We start from the raw sequence: 13,397 nt of genomic DNA, 5'->3' as shown, positions 1-13,397 counted from the left end.
AAACCCAAGCCTCCCTCTTACTTTCTGTGGTGGCAGCCATCTTGGTCAGAGTTATTTGCATACTCGCTCTGATTGGCTTGGGGGCGTGGCTTGGGGATGTAGTGGGGTGGCGGTTAATTTGCATATTACTATTTTATTAGGTAGGATTATTACAGATGATCATTATTTTTTTCTCCCTCTTTTTTAATTTATTTGAAGAATTACAAATAGTACTACATATGTCTCCTTTTTCGCCCTTGACCTCCCCCCAGCCTCCCCTATCCCCCTACATATGCCTTCACCTACCCCCCCCTTGTGTCTTGTATCCATTGGTTATGTTTATATGCATGCATACAAGTCCTTCTGTTGATCTCTTATAGCCCCCCAACCTCCCTTGCCTTCCTCTATAGTTTGACAGTCTGTTCAATGGTTCTTTATTTCTATAACTATTTTTCCCCATTTCTTTTCTTTGAAAAATCTTGCATCTGCAGACTAGAAATAAACATATAATAACAAAAAATGTTTGAGTCCCAATTTAAGTGTCCAACAGTTCTGAGACCCAGTTTCAATGTCAAATAGTTCCTTATGTGTACATGTCAGCAATGATATCTGGATGATGGACAGATGTTGGCAATGCAGGTCTGACCCTCTCTGATTTGGTCCTGGGCAACCTGCAGCAACGCACAGCTGCTGACTGCTAGCGTGGCCAGGCGTCTTCAGCTTCTTCCATCTCTGGACTCTTTCTCCTCTTGTCTTCATGGTTGGAGCAGACCTAACAACTCCTCTCTGTTGCAGGAATCCCCATGGTCTTGGAGTAGTTTTCTGAAAATATACAAACATATTCTCAACCAAGAGTTAATAAAGGAATCTTTTCTATAAAATTGACTTGGAATCCTTTTTATTTTTGCCTAAATGATTTTCTTTTGGCTTATTTTGACACCATGTGTGATTTTCATGGTGCCTTTCTGTTAGCATTACAAATAAAAATTAATTTTCTACAGTAAAATTTTTCTAGATGTAATTTACTTACAGTGTATTTTTTCTTACATGATATTACCCTACTATCCCTCCTTTTTTAATGTATGCTTTTGTAAATTTTGTAATGCAGTCTTGATAACTTTAAATTTTAAGTTTTTGCACAAAAATAAGACTGCTTTAGGTTCATTTCATGTTAAGCAATTTTACCGTGATATGCACTACCAATAGATATTTTAGTTAATACTTTAGGAACAGCTTTTTGTCCAGTAGACTTCAATTTTCTTGGATGTTCACTTAATTCTATTAACCAATTTAAATTAACCTGAAAACTTGATTACTATTTTACTGTCAAATTTAATACTCTAACAACAATCTTAGTTTACCCTGTAAATATTAGTGGAAAGGATGATTTACATTCTTGAGTAGGCCCTGAGCATTCCTGGTGCTTTGCTGGATTTAGATATAGGGAGCTGCTTCTGGCCAAGTATCCGTCTGTTACCTGGGTCTCTATCTGAGCTGGGCATGGGAAGTGAAGCAGCCATGGGAGCAGGAGACCTCCCTCTGAAGGGATGAAGGTTCAGGTTCCTGCAAGATTGGAAGGGTGAGGGTCTGTGCCCCACCTCTGTTGATCTCCACGTTCTCTCCTGATGGCTCCTCTGCGACTGTGCCTGTCTTAAGTTGTTCCTTCCCTGAGGAATTTTACCTGTCTATGGCTAACTAGCCATCCTCTGAGGCCAAGCAGGGTGATTTGAGGTTCAGTTCTGTTTCCTTGGTAGCCTATGCCCCTGTGGCCTCCTAGTCCAGTTCCTGTTTTGGGATCCCCTCGCCTGTTGGCAGGCCCCAGCACTGATCACATATCTCGGAGGATTCAGGTTTCTTCTCCAGGGAGGGCCCAGCTCACACCATTGGGCGAGAGACAGATCCATGGTACCAGCCACTACGAGGTTTCGACCTCAGTATGAACAGAAAGCTCAGGCAACAGCTGTGGACAGTTGGATTGTAAGAGGAGAGTCCCTCTTGGCCAAAAGGGCAAGAGGGGACAATATAGAATGCTCCAGTGCCTTCCCAGTGCCTTAATTCCTTCTGAAAGGGATTAAATTCTTTCATGTCCTTTTTTAAATTGCTGCCAAACATTCAGAGAATTAGTTTGTAACTTTTTTTTGTGTGTGTGTGTTGTTTTTTTTTGGGGGGGGGGGCGGGGAAGGTTTATGCTGTTGTGAAATATCAAAAATTAAATGACATTGTAGGATAATATCATGTAAGGGTATTCTTTGCTCTGGGCTCTGGCAATTCAATTTCAAACTGCTGTCAATTTCTTTTTGTAACTTTATATAAACTTTGTCAGGGAGGCAAATGCACAAATTATTTACTTTAGTTCAAGAGGCCAAATGTATTGACTTTCAATTATAATCCTTACAACTTTTGAAGGAAACCTCTTTTTATTTCCTTCCATGATAATTTTCAGGCTTCAGAGAGTTTCATTTAAAAATCTTTGTCAGATGAAACATTTCTCTTAAGGTTATGCTGACCACTTGTATAGATTAGATTTAATATATTTTTTTCTTATAATTTTATTAATTTATTAATTTTTATTTTATATATATATATATATGTCTCTATTTCCCCCTTACCCCCTACCCCTTTTTATGCCCCACCCCCCTATTGTCTGTGTCCATTGATTAGGCTCATATGCATGCACATAGTCCCTCTGTTGGATGACCATCTTTTATTCCCCTATAGTTTCCCTCCACCTGATTGCCATCTCTCCCCAGTTCCTCGCTACCCTATTGTCTGTGTCCATAGGTAAAACATGCATACAACATCTTTGTCTAATCTCTTCCTGCACCTCCTATACCCCTTCCCTCTAAGAATCGTTTGTCTATTTCATTCCCATGCCTCTGATTCTATTCCACTCTCCAGTGTGTTCTGTTTATCAGATTTATTCATTTGATTTTTAGATTCAATTGTTGATGAATAATTAATTGTTGTCACTTTGTTGTTCAATTTTTTTATCTTTACCTTTTTCTTCTTCTTCCTCTTCTTAAAGAATACCCTTTAGCATTTCATATAATCTGGTTTGGTGGTGATGAACTCCTGTGATGCTCTTTATATGACCTTCAATTCTGAATGGTAGCTTTGATGGGTAGAATAATCTTGGTTGTAGGTTCTTGCTATTCATCACTTTGAATATTTCTTGCCACTCCCTTCTGGCATGCATAGTTTCTGTTGAGAAATCAGCTGACAGTCATATGGGTACTCCCTTGTAGGTAACTATCTGTTTTTCTCTTGCTGCGTTTAAGATTCTCTCTTTAATTTGGCATTTTAATTATGATATGTCTTGGTGTGGTCCTCTTTGGATTTCTCTTGTTTGGGGTTCACCGCACTTCCTGAACTTGTAAGTCTAGTTCTTTCACCAGGTGAGGAAAATTTTTTGTCATTATTTCTTCAAATACGTTTTCAATATATTGCTCTTTCTTTTCTTCTGGCACCCAAAAATCTGGATGTTGGTACAATTGAAGTTGTCCCAGAGGCTCCTTACACTGTCTTCATATTTTTGGATTATTTTTCTTTTTGCTCTTCTTATTGGGTATTTTTTGCTTCCTTGTTTTTCAAATCATTGATTTGATTCTCAGGATCCTCTAGTCTACTGTGAATCCCAATATATTATTCTTTATTTCAGTCAATATATACTTTATTTCCGACTGATCCTTTTCCTTTCCTTTCCTTTCCTTTTTTTTTTTTTTTTTTTTTTTTTTTTGCATTCTCACTAAGATCCTTGAAAGTCTCACTAAGTTCCTTGGAGGTTTCTAGAAGATTCTTGAGTAACCTTATAACTGTGGTTTTGAACTTATATCCAGTAGTTTCTATTTCTTTCATTTGTGACATGGTTCTTTGTCTCCACATTTTGACTGCTTTCCTGTGTTTGTTTCTGTGTATTGGGTAGCTGATAAGTCTCCTTGGGTTGCTAGATAGGTCTTGTGTAGTAGGTGTCATACCTACTCAGCCTCCACAATCACTTGAGATGGACACTCTTGGTGCACCCATTTGTGGGCTGTGTGCACAGTTTTGTTGTAGTTGAGCCTTGATTGCTTTTGGAGAAATTGACCTCCAGGCCAGTTGGCTGTGGGGACCAGTTGTGCCTACAATGGGAGAGCTGCTGTGCTGGAGACACTCATATGGAGCAGGACTTGCTTCAGTGGGGCTTTGGTGCTCACTGACTCTGACCCTTGACTGTGTCACTTATGGATGTGAAGAGTAGTAATCTGGTATGGTCTCACACTGACCACTGGGTACACTGGCTCTTGGGTCTCCAGGGAGGTACACCAGCAGGAGCTACAGAGAGATCTGCATATTCCTCCTCTTTGTATTGGGTTTGGAAGTGCCCAGATGAGGTCCCATTGTGAAGCAAGTAGGCTGCTGCTGGTGCTGGTGCAGGTTCTTAAGCCTTTTATTGATATGTTTGGGGCTCCCTGACCCAACTGCAGCTTGTTTGACCTAACTGTAGCTTGAGAAAGGACACACCATTCATATGCAAAAGTTGCTGCGCACAGCGTGGGCGGGGTTGTAAATTAGGTGGGGTGGGGTCTGAGGGAATCACTGGGGCGGAGCAAACAGAAATGGCTGCCAGTCAGCCCTGCACTAGGGAGATCTCAGCATAGGAAACAGTGATCACTGTGAGCACCTCCTTCTGGAAGAGAGCCACCCCCGAGTTCCTGCCCCTATGCCAGACAGTCCAGTTTCTCCCCACATATGTTTGGGTCCCCCAGAGCCTCACCTGGCACTGGTAGAATTCAGTTTGTGGTTCTGGCCTTTTAAGAAGAGAAGCTTAGACTCCAGCAGCCTGTGGGTCACACAGCCCCAATCAACATGGGTTTTATAGTCAGTAGTTCTTACTGCCTGTAGGGATTTCTTTTCCCAGCTCTTGAACCCTGGGCTGGGGGTCTGGTATTGTGCAGGGACCCCTTTCTCCTCCAAGTGGCCTCTAAAAAGGTGATCTCCCCCTCCACCAAAAAAAGCAACAGACCAGGGTGCCAGACCAGCTTTCTGTGCCTCTCTGCCTCCTACCAGTCTCAGTGTGCTTTCTTCTTTATTTTTCTCATTTTAGTACTTCCTCTCAGCCAGCTTTCTGGTGGTTCTGGATGATGATTGTTCTGTATTATAGTTGTAATTTTGATGTGGTTGTGGGAAGCAGCAAGTACAGGCCACCTATGCCACCATCTTGGTTCTCTTCATATGTATTTTAAAATGTAATATGTTTTATTCTAGGTTGCATTTTGAAGAGTTAAGTATTTTGTTTTGTTAATTCATTAGTTTTCCTTTGAAAAATCTATTAACTTTTGTAGTTACATTTTCCTTGTGTCTCACTCTAAAAATCAGTTCTTTGTATTGATAGCTAGAACTTTTTAGAAATTACAGGGCTTCATATATATAAAGCTATGGGGGGGGGGGATGAGGAACACCTGTAATAATCTGAACAATAAAGATTTATTTTTTAAAATGTTTTATATATATCTTTCCTCTGGTGTCATCTCACACTGACAACTATGTACACTGGCTTCTGGATCTCCAATGGGGTGCAGGTCACCTACTGTCTGAGGCCACCCAACAGGAGCTACAGCAAGAACTCTTTGCTTGGGGGTGACCAGGCCTAAAGTGGGGAGGGGAGCTGGGGATGACCAGGTTGGCAGGGGAGGGCAGTTGCAGGCACCATGCTGGCAGGGGAGGGCAGTTAGGGACAACCAGGCTGGCAAGGGAGGGCATTTAGGGGTGACCAGGCTATCAGGGGAGGGCCGTTAGGGGCAATCAGGTTGGAAGTGAAACAGTTCGGCATCAATCAGGCTGGCAGGCAGAAGTGCTTAGAGGCAATCAGGCAGGCAGGCAAGTGAGTGGGTGGGAGCCAGCAGTCCTGAATTGTGAGAAGGATTTCTGACTGGCCATATAGGCCCTATCCTGGCAGTCAAATATCCCTTGAGGGGTCCCAGATTGGAGAGGGTGCAGTTTCGGTTGAGGGGGACACACACTCCTGTGCATGAATATCATACACTGGGCCTCTAGTGAATACACATCAGGGAATCAACTAGATTAGAGGAAGCAGAGGGTTGACTCAGTGATTTGGAAGATAGGGTAACAGAAAACACCTAATCAGAACAGAAAAAAAAAGATTTTAAAAAATGAGGATAGTTTAAGGGGCTTCTGGGGACAACATTAAATATACCAACATTCCCTTCAAAGGGTACCAGAGGAGAAGAAAGAGAAAGGGATTGAAAACCTACTTGAAGAAATAACGATGGTAATCTCTCATAACCTGGTTAAAGAAATAGACATGCAAGTCTAGGAAGTGTAGAGAGTTCCAAAGAAGATGAACTCAAAGAGGCCCACACTAAGATACATTATAATTGAAATGCAAAAAATTAGAGACAAAGAATCTTAAAATCATCAACAGAAAAGCAGTTAGTTACCTACAAGGGAGCTCCCATAAGATTGTCAGCTGATATCTCAACAGAAGCTTTACAGGTCAGAAGGAAATGGCCCAAAATATTCAAAGAAATGAAAAGCAAGGCCCTACAACAGTAGTTCCCAACTTTTTTTTGGCCATGTCCCACCTAAGCATCTCTAAAATCCTGATTGCCCCCCACTCCAATGACACATAATTTTTATTACAAAAAGTTAACTCATATTCACATTGAGGAAGCCTAAAAGGCCATTAACTTGCTCTAAGCAAGCTTCCAAAGAACTTGGCATTCATGAAAGAGAAAAATAAAAGAACGAAAGGACAGTTGAAGTACTGAGGAAGAAATCACTAAGACACTGTTAAAATAATAATATGAAGTGATATGAAAAAAATAGCAAATAAAGTTTCAAAACATAATAGAGAACTGAAATGCATAAATATGTCAATATATATTTATATACTGTATATGAACCCCCTAGAACCATAAGAAATGCAAAAAATTCATTTTTAATTCTCAAATTTCTCCTTTTAAAAATCAAATTGCTCGCCTATGGGGTGTATGCCCCACATTGGGAACTACTGCCCTACAACCAAGACTACCCAGCAATACTATAATTTAGAATTGAAGGAGAGATAAATAGCCTCCCAGACAAAAAAGAGCTAAAAGAGTCCATCACTACCAAAATAGTATTATAAGAAATGTTAAAGGGCCTTCTTTAAGGAGGAAGAAAGGAAAAATAAAATTAAAAAATGTTAATAATGAAATGGCAGTAACTACATATCTACCAACTATTACTTTAAATATAAATGGATTAAATGCTCCAATCAAAAGACATAAGAAAACAATACCCATATATATGCTACTAATAGAGACCTACTTCCGGTATCAATACACACACATATTTATTATAAAGAGATGATAAAAGATATTTCATGGAAATGGAAACAAAAAAAGCTGGGGAGCAATACTTACCTTAGACAAAATAGGCTTTAAAATAAAAGCTGAAAGACGAGACAAAAAAGGACCCAGCTATTTCACTTTGAAAAGATATATGTTTCCCTATGTTCATTTCAGCATTGTTTGATAGTCAAGATATGGAAGCAACCTAGGTGTCTATCCATGGACAAATGCATAAAGAACAGGCAGTATGTGTGTACAATGGAATATGATTCAGCCATTAAAGGAAGTGAAATCTTGCCTTTTGCACTAATATAGATGGATCTGGAGAGTGTTGTGCTAAGTGGGATACATTAAATAAAGAAAGAAAAGTGTCATATGATTTTATATGTGGAATCTAAAAACAAAATAATGAACAGGCAAGGCAGAAGGAGATTCATAGATACTAATAATGGTTGCTGGATGGGAAGGGGTTTAGGGTCCTGGTTAAAAAGGGGAAGGGGATTAAGATATGCAAATAGGCAGTTGTGTAAAAATAGTAATGAGGATGTACAATATAGCTAATGTGATCAATAATGTATAATAATAAAAACGTAATATGTAAATTGACTCAACGACCATCCAGACATCCTTCCAGACAACCTTCTAGACAAAGCTGGGGCTGCAGCTGCGGAATCGAGACAGCCACTATGGCTATGAGGGATCAAGTCAGCTGCAAGGGAGGGATTGAGGCTACCCACCGTAGCTGCAAAGCCTATTCTTGCATAAATTTTGTGCATCGGGCCTCTAGTAATAACTATGTATGGTGCCAGATAGCTACTAGACTCACAAGGGTGAGTTATTTGTCTAATCACTTATGTGTACAACTGATACTAATGAAATATTGTATGGCAGCTGTAATTGAAAAATAAAAGCTATTTTAAAATAACATTAGGTAGATATCACTTATGTGTACAACTGATACTAATGAAATATTGTATGGCAGCTGTAATTGAAAAATAAAAGCTATTTTAAAATAACATTAGGTACATACAGTAAAAATAATGCACATCTAAACTTCAGATCAAAGACAATAATTTATTTTTGCTAACATTTTGTTTCCTTTGTTTCTGCTCTTTTTTCTAAAATGCTGTTTTATTTAATTTAGGAAATAATTTATACTTTGTCATATATAGTTCCAAATTGCATTGTTATAGATCTCTTCAATGTGAAATTTGTGTATGGTTATTTGAATAGATTGAAAAATGTTGGGCTGAAACTAATCTTTAAGAAACACTTTCTCTACTCATTTAAATTTTTAAAAATATATTTTGTTGATTTTTTACAGAGAGGAAGGGACAAGGATGGAGAGCTAGAAACATCAATGAGAGAGATACATCTATCAGCTGCCTCCTACACACTCATTATTGGGTATGTGCCTGCAACCAAGGTACATGCTCTTGACCAGAATTGAACCCGGGACACTTGAGTCCGCAGGCCGACACTATCCACTGAGCCAAACCAGTCAGGTCCATTTAAGTTATTTATGAAAGATTGCTGTGTATATCTTAGTCATAAAGAAAGGAAATCTTATGTTATTTATTTATAGCCTATTTAAATGATAGTGGGAAAGAAAGAATATTTTCTTTGTTTTATAACAAGATTCAGCTGAAACTGGTTTGGCTCAGTGGTAGAGCGTCGGTCTGCGGACTGAAGGGTCCCAAGTTCGATTCCGGTCAGGGGCATGTACGTTGGTTGTGGGCACATCTCCGGTAGGGGATGTGCAGGAGGCAGCTGGTCGATGTTTCTCTCTCATCGACGTTTCTAGCTCTCTATCTCTCTCCCTTCCTCTCTGTAAAAAATAAATAAAATATATTAAAAAATAAAAAATAAAAAATTAATCTCGGCTCCTCAGTTACTTATAGAAAAGAAATTAAAATAATAAGATAAAGTTTACACAAATCTCTATAATAATAAAATTAAAGTTGTATTTCCTAGCTGTGAGTAAAAATTCATTGAATTCAGTCATACCACTCTTTATATAATATAAATATGGGTACTGTTATGAATTAAGATTTTATGAACGGTTTTTTTCAAGAATGCTTCATTTGTTTCTCAGAGGAACTATTCTACCTTCTGGTAAGCCAGAGAATGATTCTGATTGACTTAACTTGATATTCAGCCATATCAAGCTGAATGTTGCAACATTTAAGTCTTTTTTTTTTAATTTAATGATCTTTAAAAAAAAATCTTAATGAAGCAATGTATCATAAAATGATCCTGGATTATATTACTCTTCTCTGGTACTGGTACTCCCAGGGGTGAGGAGGAAAAAAAAAAAAAAAAAAAAAAAAAAAATATATATATATATATATATATATATATGGTCTATGAAGAAACCTCTGGCTCAGGAAAGGGGGCGTTTTGTTTGTTTTTATCTATGTGTATTTATTCATTTAGCAATTTTTTTTGAGTACCCACATGTGTCAGGCACTACTCAGGACATTTACATTTAGGATTCTTATCCTTGAAGAGCTCACCCAAAGTGAGGGGAAGATAGTTAATAGGCATACTAAGTTAACTATATCTAATGTTTAAAAATGATAAGTACTAAAGGGAAAAAAAGAGAGCAAAGTTGGGGGATTGAGAGTGGGGAGCTTGGGGTTTGCAGTTTAAAATAGGGTGATAAGAGTAAGTGGTAAGCAAAGACATGAAGTGAGGGATTAGCCAGATGATATCAGTGTGAGGAACTTCCAACCAAGGAAAGTGAGAGTGAGGCCTGAAGGCAAGAGTCAAAAAACAGTAAGGTATTACGGAGGCCAGTGTTACCAGAGTGATGGAAGGAAAGATCCATAGGAGAGGAGGTAGTATAATTCTGTGGACCATTGTAAGGCATTTAGTTTTAACTCCAAGTGAAATGAAATATAAGGGAAGATGTAATGCCCACTCTGCATAATCAGCAGCAGTGATTTAGGTTCCCAATCTCATTCTCACTCAGAGGACACAATAGGCAGAAACCTGGTACCAGCTGTATTGAACTTTGTAGAAAGACATAAAGTACAGCATGCCACATGACAGCTTCAAATAGGTCTTTATTGGCAGTTCTTAACAAAAGTTTGGGGCTGCTTCAAAACCCCATAGTGGGTACACTCAGTTGTATGAGATGAGGCCATATGGATGGATGTGACCTATACCAGCTAAAGAGGCCTCAAATCTCGCAGGAACTATCCTATATGAAAAAAAACCCACAAAAACCTAATATGCAAATTGTCTCCTGGACTGGGAGTTTGACCAAGGCAGAGGTGGCCAGCAACTGCTCGAGGCCCCTCCTCCCAGCTGGCCCTACCCCCAATTTGCTCTCCTCTCCCCCATTGGGGGTGAATTCATGCAGCCAAACTTTCGTGTTCCCTCCCCCTGGTCGGCCCAGCCTGATCGGCCCCAATCGGGGTGGGTTGGCCAGATCCCACCCATGCATGAATTCATGCACTGGGTCTCTAATGTCTTCTAAAGCCCAAAGAGTGTACCTCCCACTGTAGGCACATTAGGAGAGACATCACACGTAGGAGCTGAAGCCTGTTTCTCAGCATGTCTTTACTTCTTGTTGTGTGTGCCTGCAGGGTCTCTGAGTTCACTCAAAGTCAGGTAGTTTCCAGTGAGTGGTTATTGTTACAATGTTGAACACAGCTGTCCTTATTTTTCTTAACCTGGTATCTATAATAATAAAAGGGTAATATGCTAATTAGACTGGACGTTCTTCTTGATGAAGCCTGGGCAGGAGGGAAGTCAGCCCGGGTCCTGGGTGCCTGCAGGCGTCCGGAAGGACGCAGCCCCGGTCCAGGTGCCGGAGGGAAGCTGGTGCCTGCAGGAAGTTGGAGGACTGGGGGGATGAGGAAGGCCTACTCTTGCATGAATTATTGTGCATTGAGCCTCTAGTGTTTTCATAATTGATAATACCATGAGGTTATGTTCCCATGGAGAAAGAGTTCTGAGCTGCAGTCAATCCTTTATCCTTTGGGAGTTTCTACATGGTTTTAAGGAGAAAAGTAACACTTGGTATTTTAAAAGGATTAATCTAGTTGCTATATTGAGAATAGATTTTAGAGAGATCAGAATAAAAGAAGGGAAACTAGGGAGGCTATTAAAGTAATACAAGCAAGAGATGATAGTGGCTTGAAATTGAAATGGTAGTGAGAAGGGTTAGATGCTAAGTACATTTTAAAGTAGAACCAAAAGGTTTTGCTATATATTGATAGTGTGGTTTAAAAGAAATATCTGTCAAGGATGATTAATTTGGATGGAGCAACTAGAAGCATGGAAATGCCATCCAATGAAATAGGGAGGTATTCAAGTGCAGTGAATTTAGGGTCAGAAATTAAGAGTTCGGTTTGGACATGTAGGACTTCCATTTGCAGACAGAGCAGCTAAGTGTCTATACATGTGGGATTTTAGAGAGGTTTAGAGATATTGATTATTATATAAATACAGGTTGAATTTAGAGAGATAAATTTGAAAGTCCTACACATTTTAGAAAGCAATTAGACTAGCTTGGATGAAGTCACTATAGCAGTGAGTATGAATAGAGAAAAGGAACTGGAACTGAGCCTTTGTAGTGTGTGTGTGTGTGTGTGTGTGTGTGGCATCAATTTATTTCTTTTATTCTGCTTGTTTGACTGCCTCTCTGGGAAAGATATTATCATATGAAACTTAAGACTATTTTCTTTCAAATTTTGAAAGGGTTTTTTATTGTTATTTTTTTCTTCTTAATGAGGCTACAGCTGATGCAAATATTATTTATTTAATACTTTGACATAAAAGTGTTTTTCAGGTTAAGTAAGAGAGTGTTATTTGATTTTTTTTCTTCCTTTTTTAGGGATGATTTGGTCAGACATTAAAAGACTCTGGTATGAAGGGTTGGAAGATTTTTTAGAAGAATCTCGTAATCAACTCAGTTTTGTCATGAATTCCCTTTATTTGGCAACCTTTGCCCTGAAAGTGGTTGCTCACAACAAGGTGACTATTAAATATGTCAATTGGAGACATAAGTGAAATTTATCTAAGAGAAACCTGAGATATTTAGCTACCTAAGTCAGAGTTCCATTGGCTCAAATCTGTATCTGATGTGTTTTCATTTTAAAGCTATCCTTGTGCAAGGGAATAGTGCACATTGCTTCATTCCTCTGCAATAGTTTAAATGATGTTAATTACCTATGAATGTTGGTTATCTATTAAATGCCAGGCACCATGGTTTAATACTTGCTTTATACTTATCTCATTTTATCCTCACGGGGACTCTATGAGACTCTTTATTATTTTGCCCTTTTTTCAAATAAGGAAAATGAAGCTCAGAAGTATTAATAAACTTACCCAAGTCCACACAGTAAGAAACCAAGCAAGACTGGATTTAAATCCAGGTCTGTCTAGGCATTTTCTTTTTACCAAATGCTGATTCTTTATATCTGAGCTAGGTTTATGTACCATATTAACCTGTATATACTTAAAATGAAAACACAAAGTTACTTAATTAGCATTAGATATCTTTATATCTGCGCGGGGAGGGCGGGGGAGGCTTATCTGAATGGAATTAATTTTTTACACATTCTAGTGTTAACTGTCTTTGTTTAAAGAGTTTAGAATTCTGAGGTGTCTCATAAAAGGAACTAAATGATACAGTGTTTTCTGTTTATTTATTTTTTAATGTGTGGGGTCTTTTTGTTGTTGTTCATTTTACTAATTATAGACTAGAAAATGTGAATTGGTTATTTAACATCATTTTACTTTTTTTTTTTTAAAAATATATTTTATTGATTTTGTACAGAGAGGAAGGGAGAGAGATAGAGAGCCAGAAACATCGATGAGAGAGAGTCATCGATCAGCTGCCTCTTGCACACCCCCTACTGGGGATATGCCCGCAACCAAGGTACATGCCCTTGACCGGAATCGAACCCGGGACCCTTCAGTCCCCAAGCCGACGTTCTATCCATTGAGCCAAACCGGTCCCGGCAACATCATTTTACTTTATTAAAAACTCTATTCTTAATTAGTAGTAGGACATGTTAAATATGGTCAGTGACCAGAATTGTGAAATTTCTAAGAAACAAAAATTGGTTATAC

At 38.8% G+C, this 13,397-nt stretch overlaps 1 protein-coding gene across 5 annotated transcripts in view; it reads left to right on the top strand.

Moving 5' to 3' along the window:
- Positions 1-13,397, top strand: part of TRPC1 (transient receptor potential cation channel subfamily C member 1) — a 147,393-nt gene that overhangs the window by 78,966 nt on the left and 55,030 nt on the right. For 3 of the 5 annotated variants that reach the window (XM_084872447.1, XM_084872446.1, XM_084872445.1), the window contains one exon: positions 12,157-12,296. The exons of the other annotated variants lie outside the window; for them this stretch is intronic. In XM_084872447.1, the coding sequence (XP_084728573.1) occupies positions 12,157-12,296 (140 nt within the window). The remainder of the gene's footprint in view (positions 1-12,156; positions 12,297-13,397) is intronic. 5 annotated transcript variants of the gene reach the window in all.

Source organism: Pipistrellus hanaki (assembly GCF_964339955.1).
Source record: "Pipistrellus hanaki genome assembly, chromosome: 2".
NCBI lineage: Eukaryota > Metazoa > Chordata > Mammalia > Chiroptera > Vespertilionidae > Pipistrellus > Pipistrellus hanaki.
The sequence above is the reverse complement of the archived record's forward strand: the minus strand, read 5'-3'. Positions and strand labels throughout refer to the sequence as shown.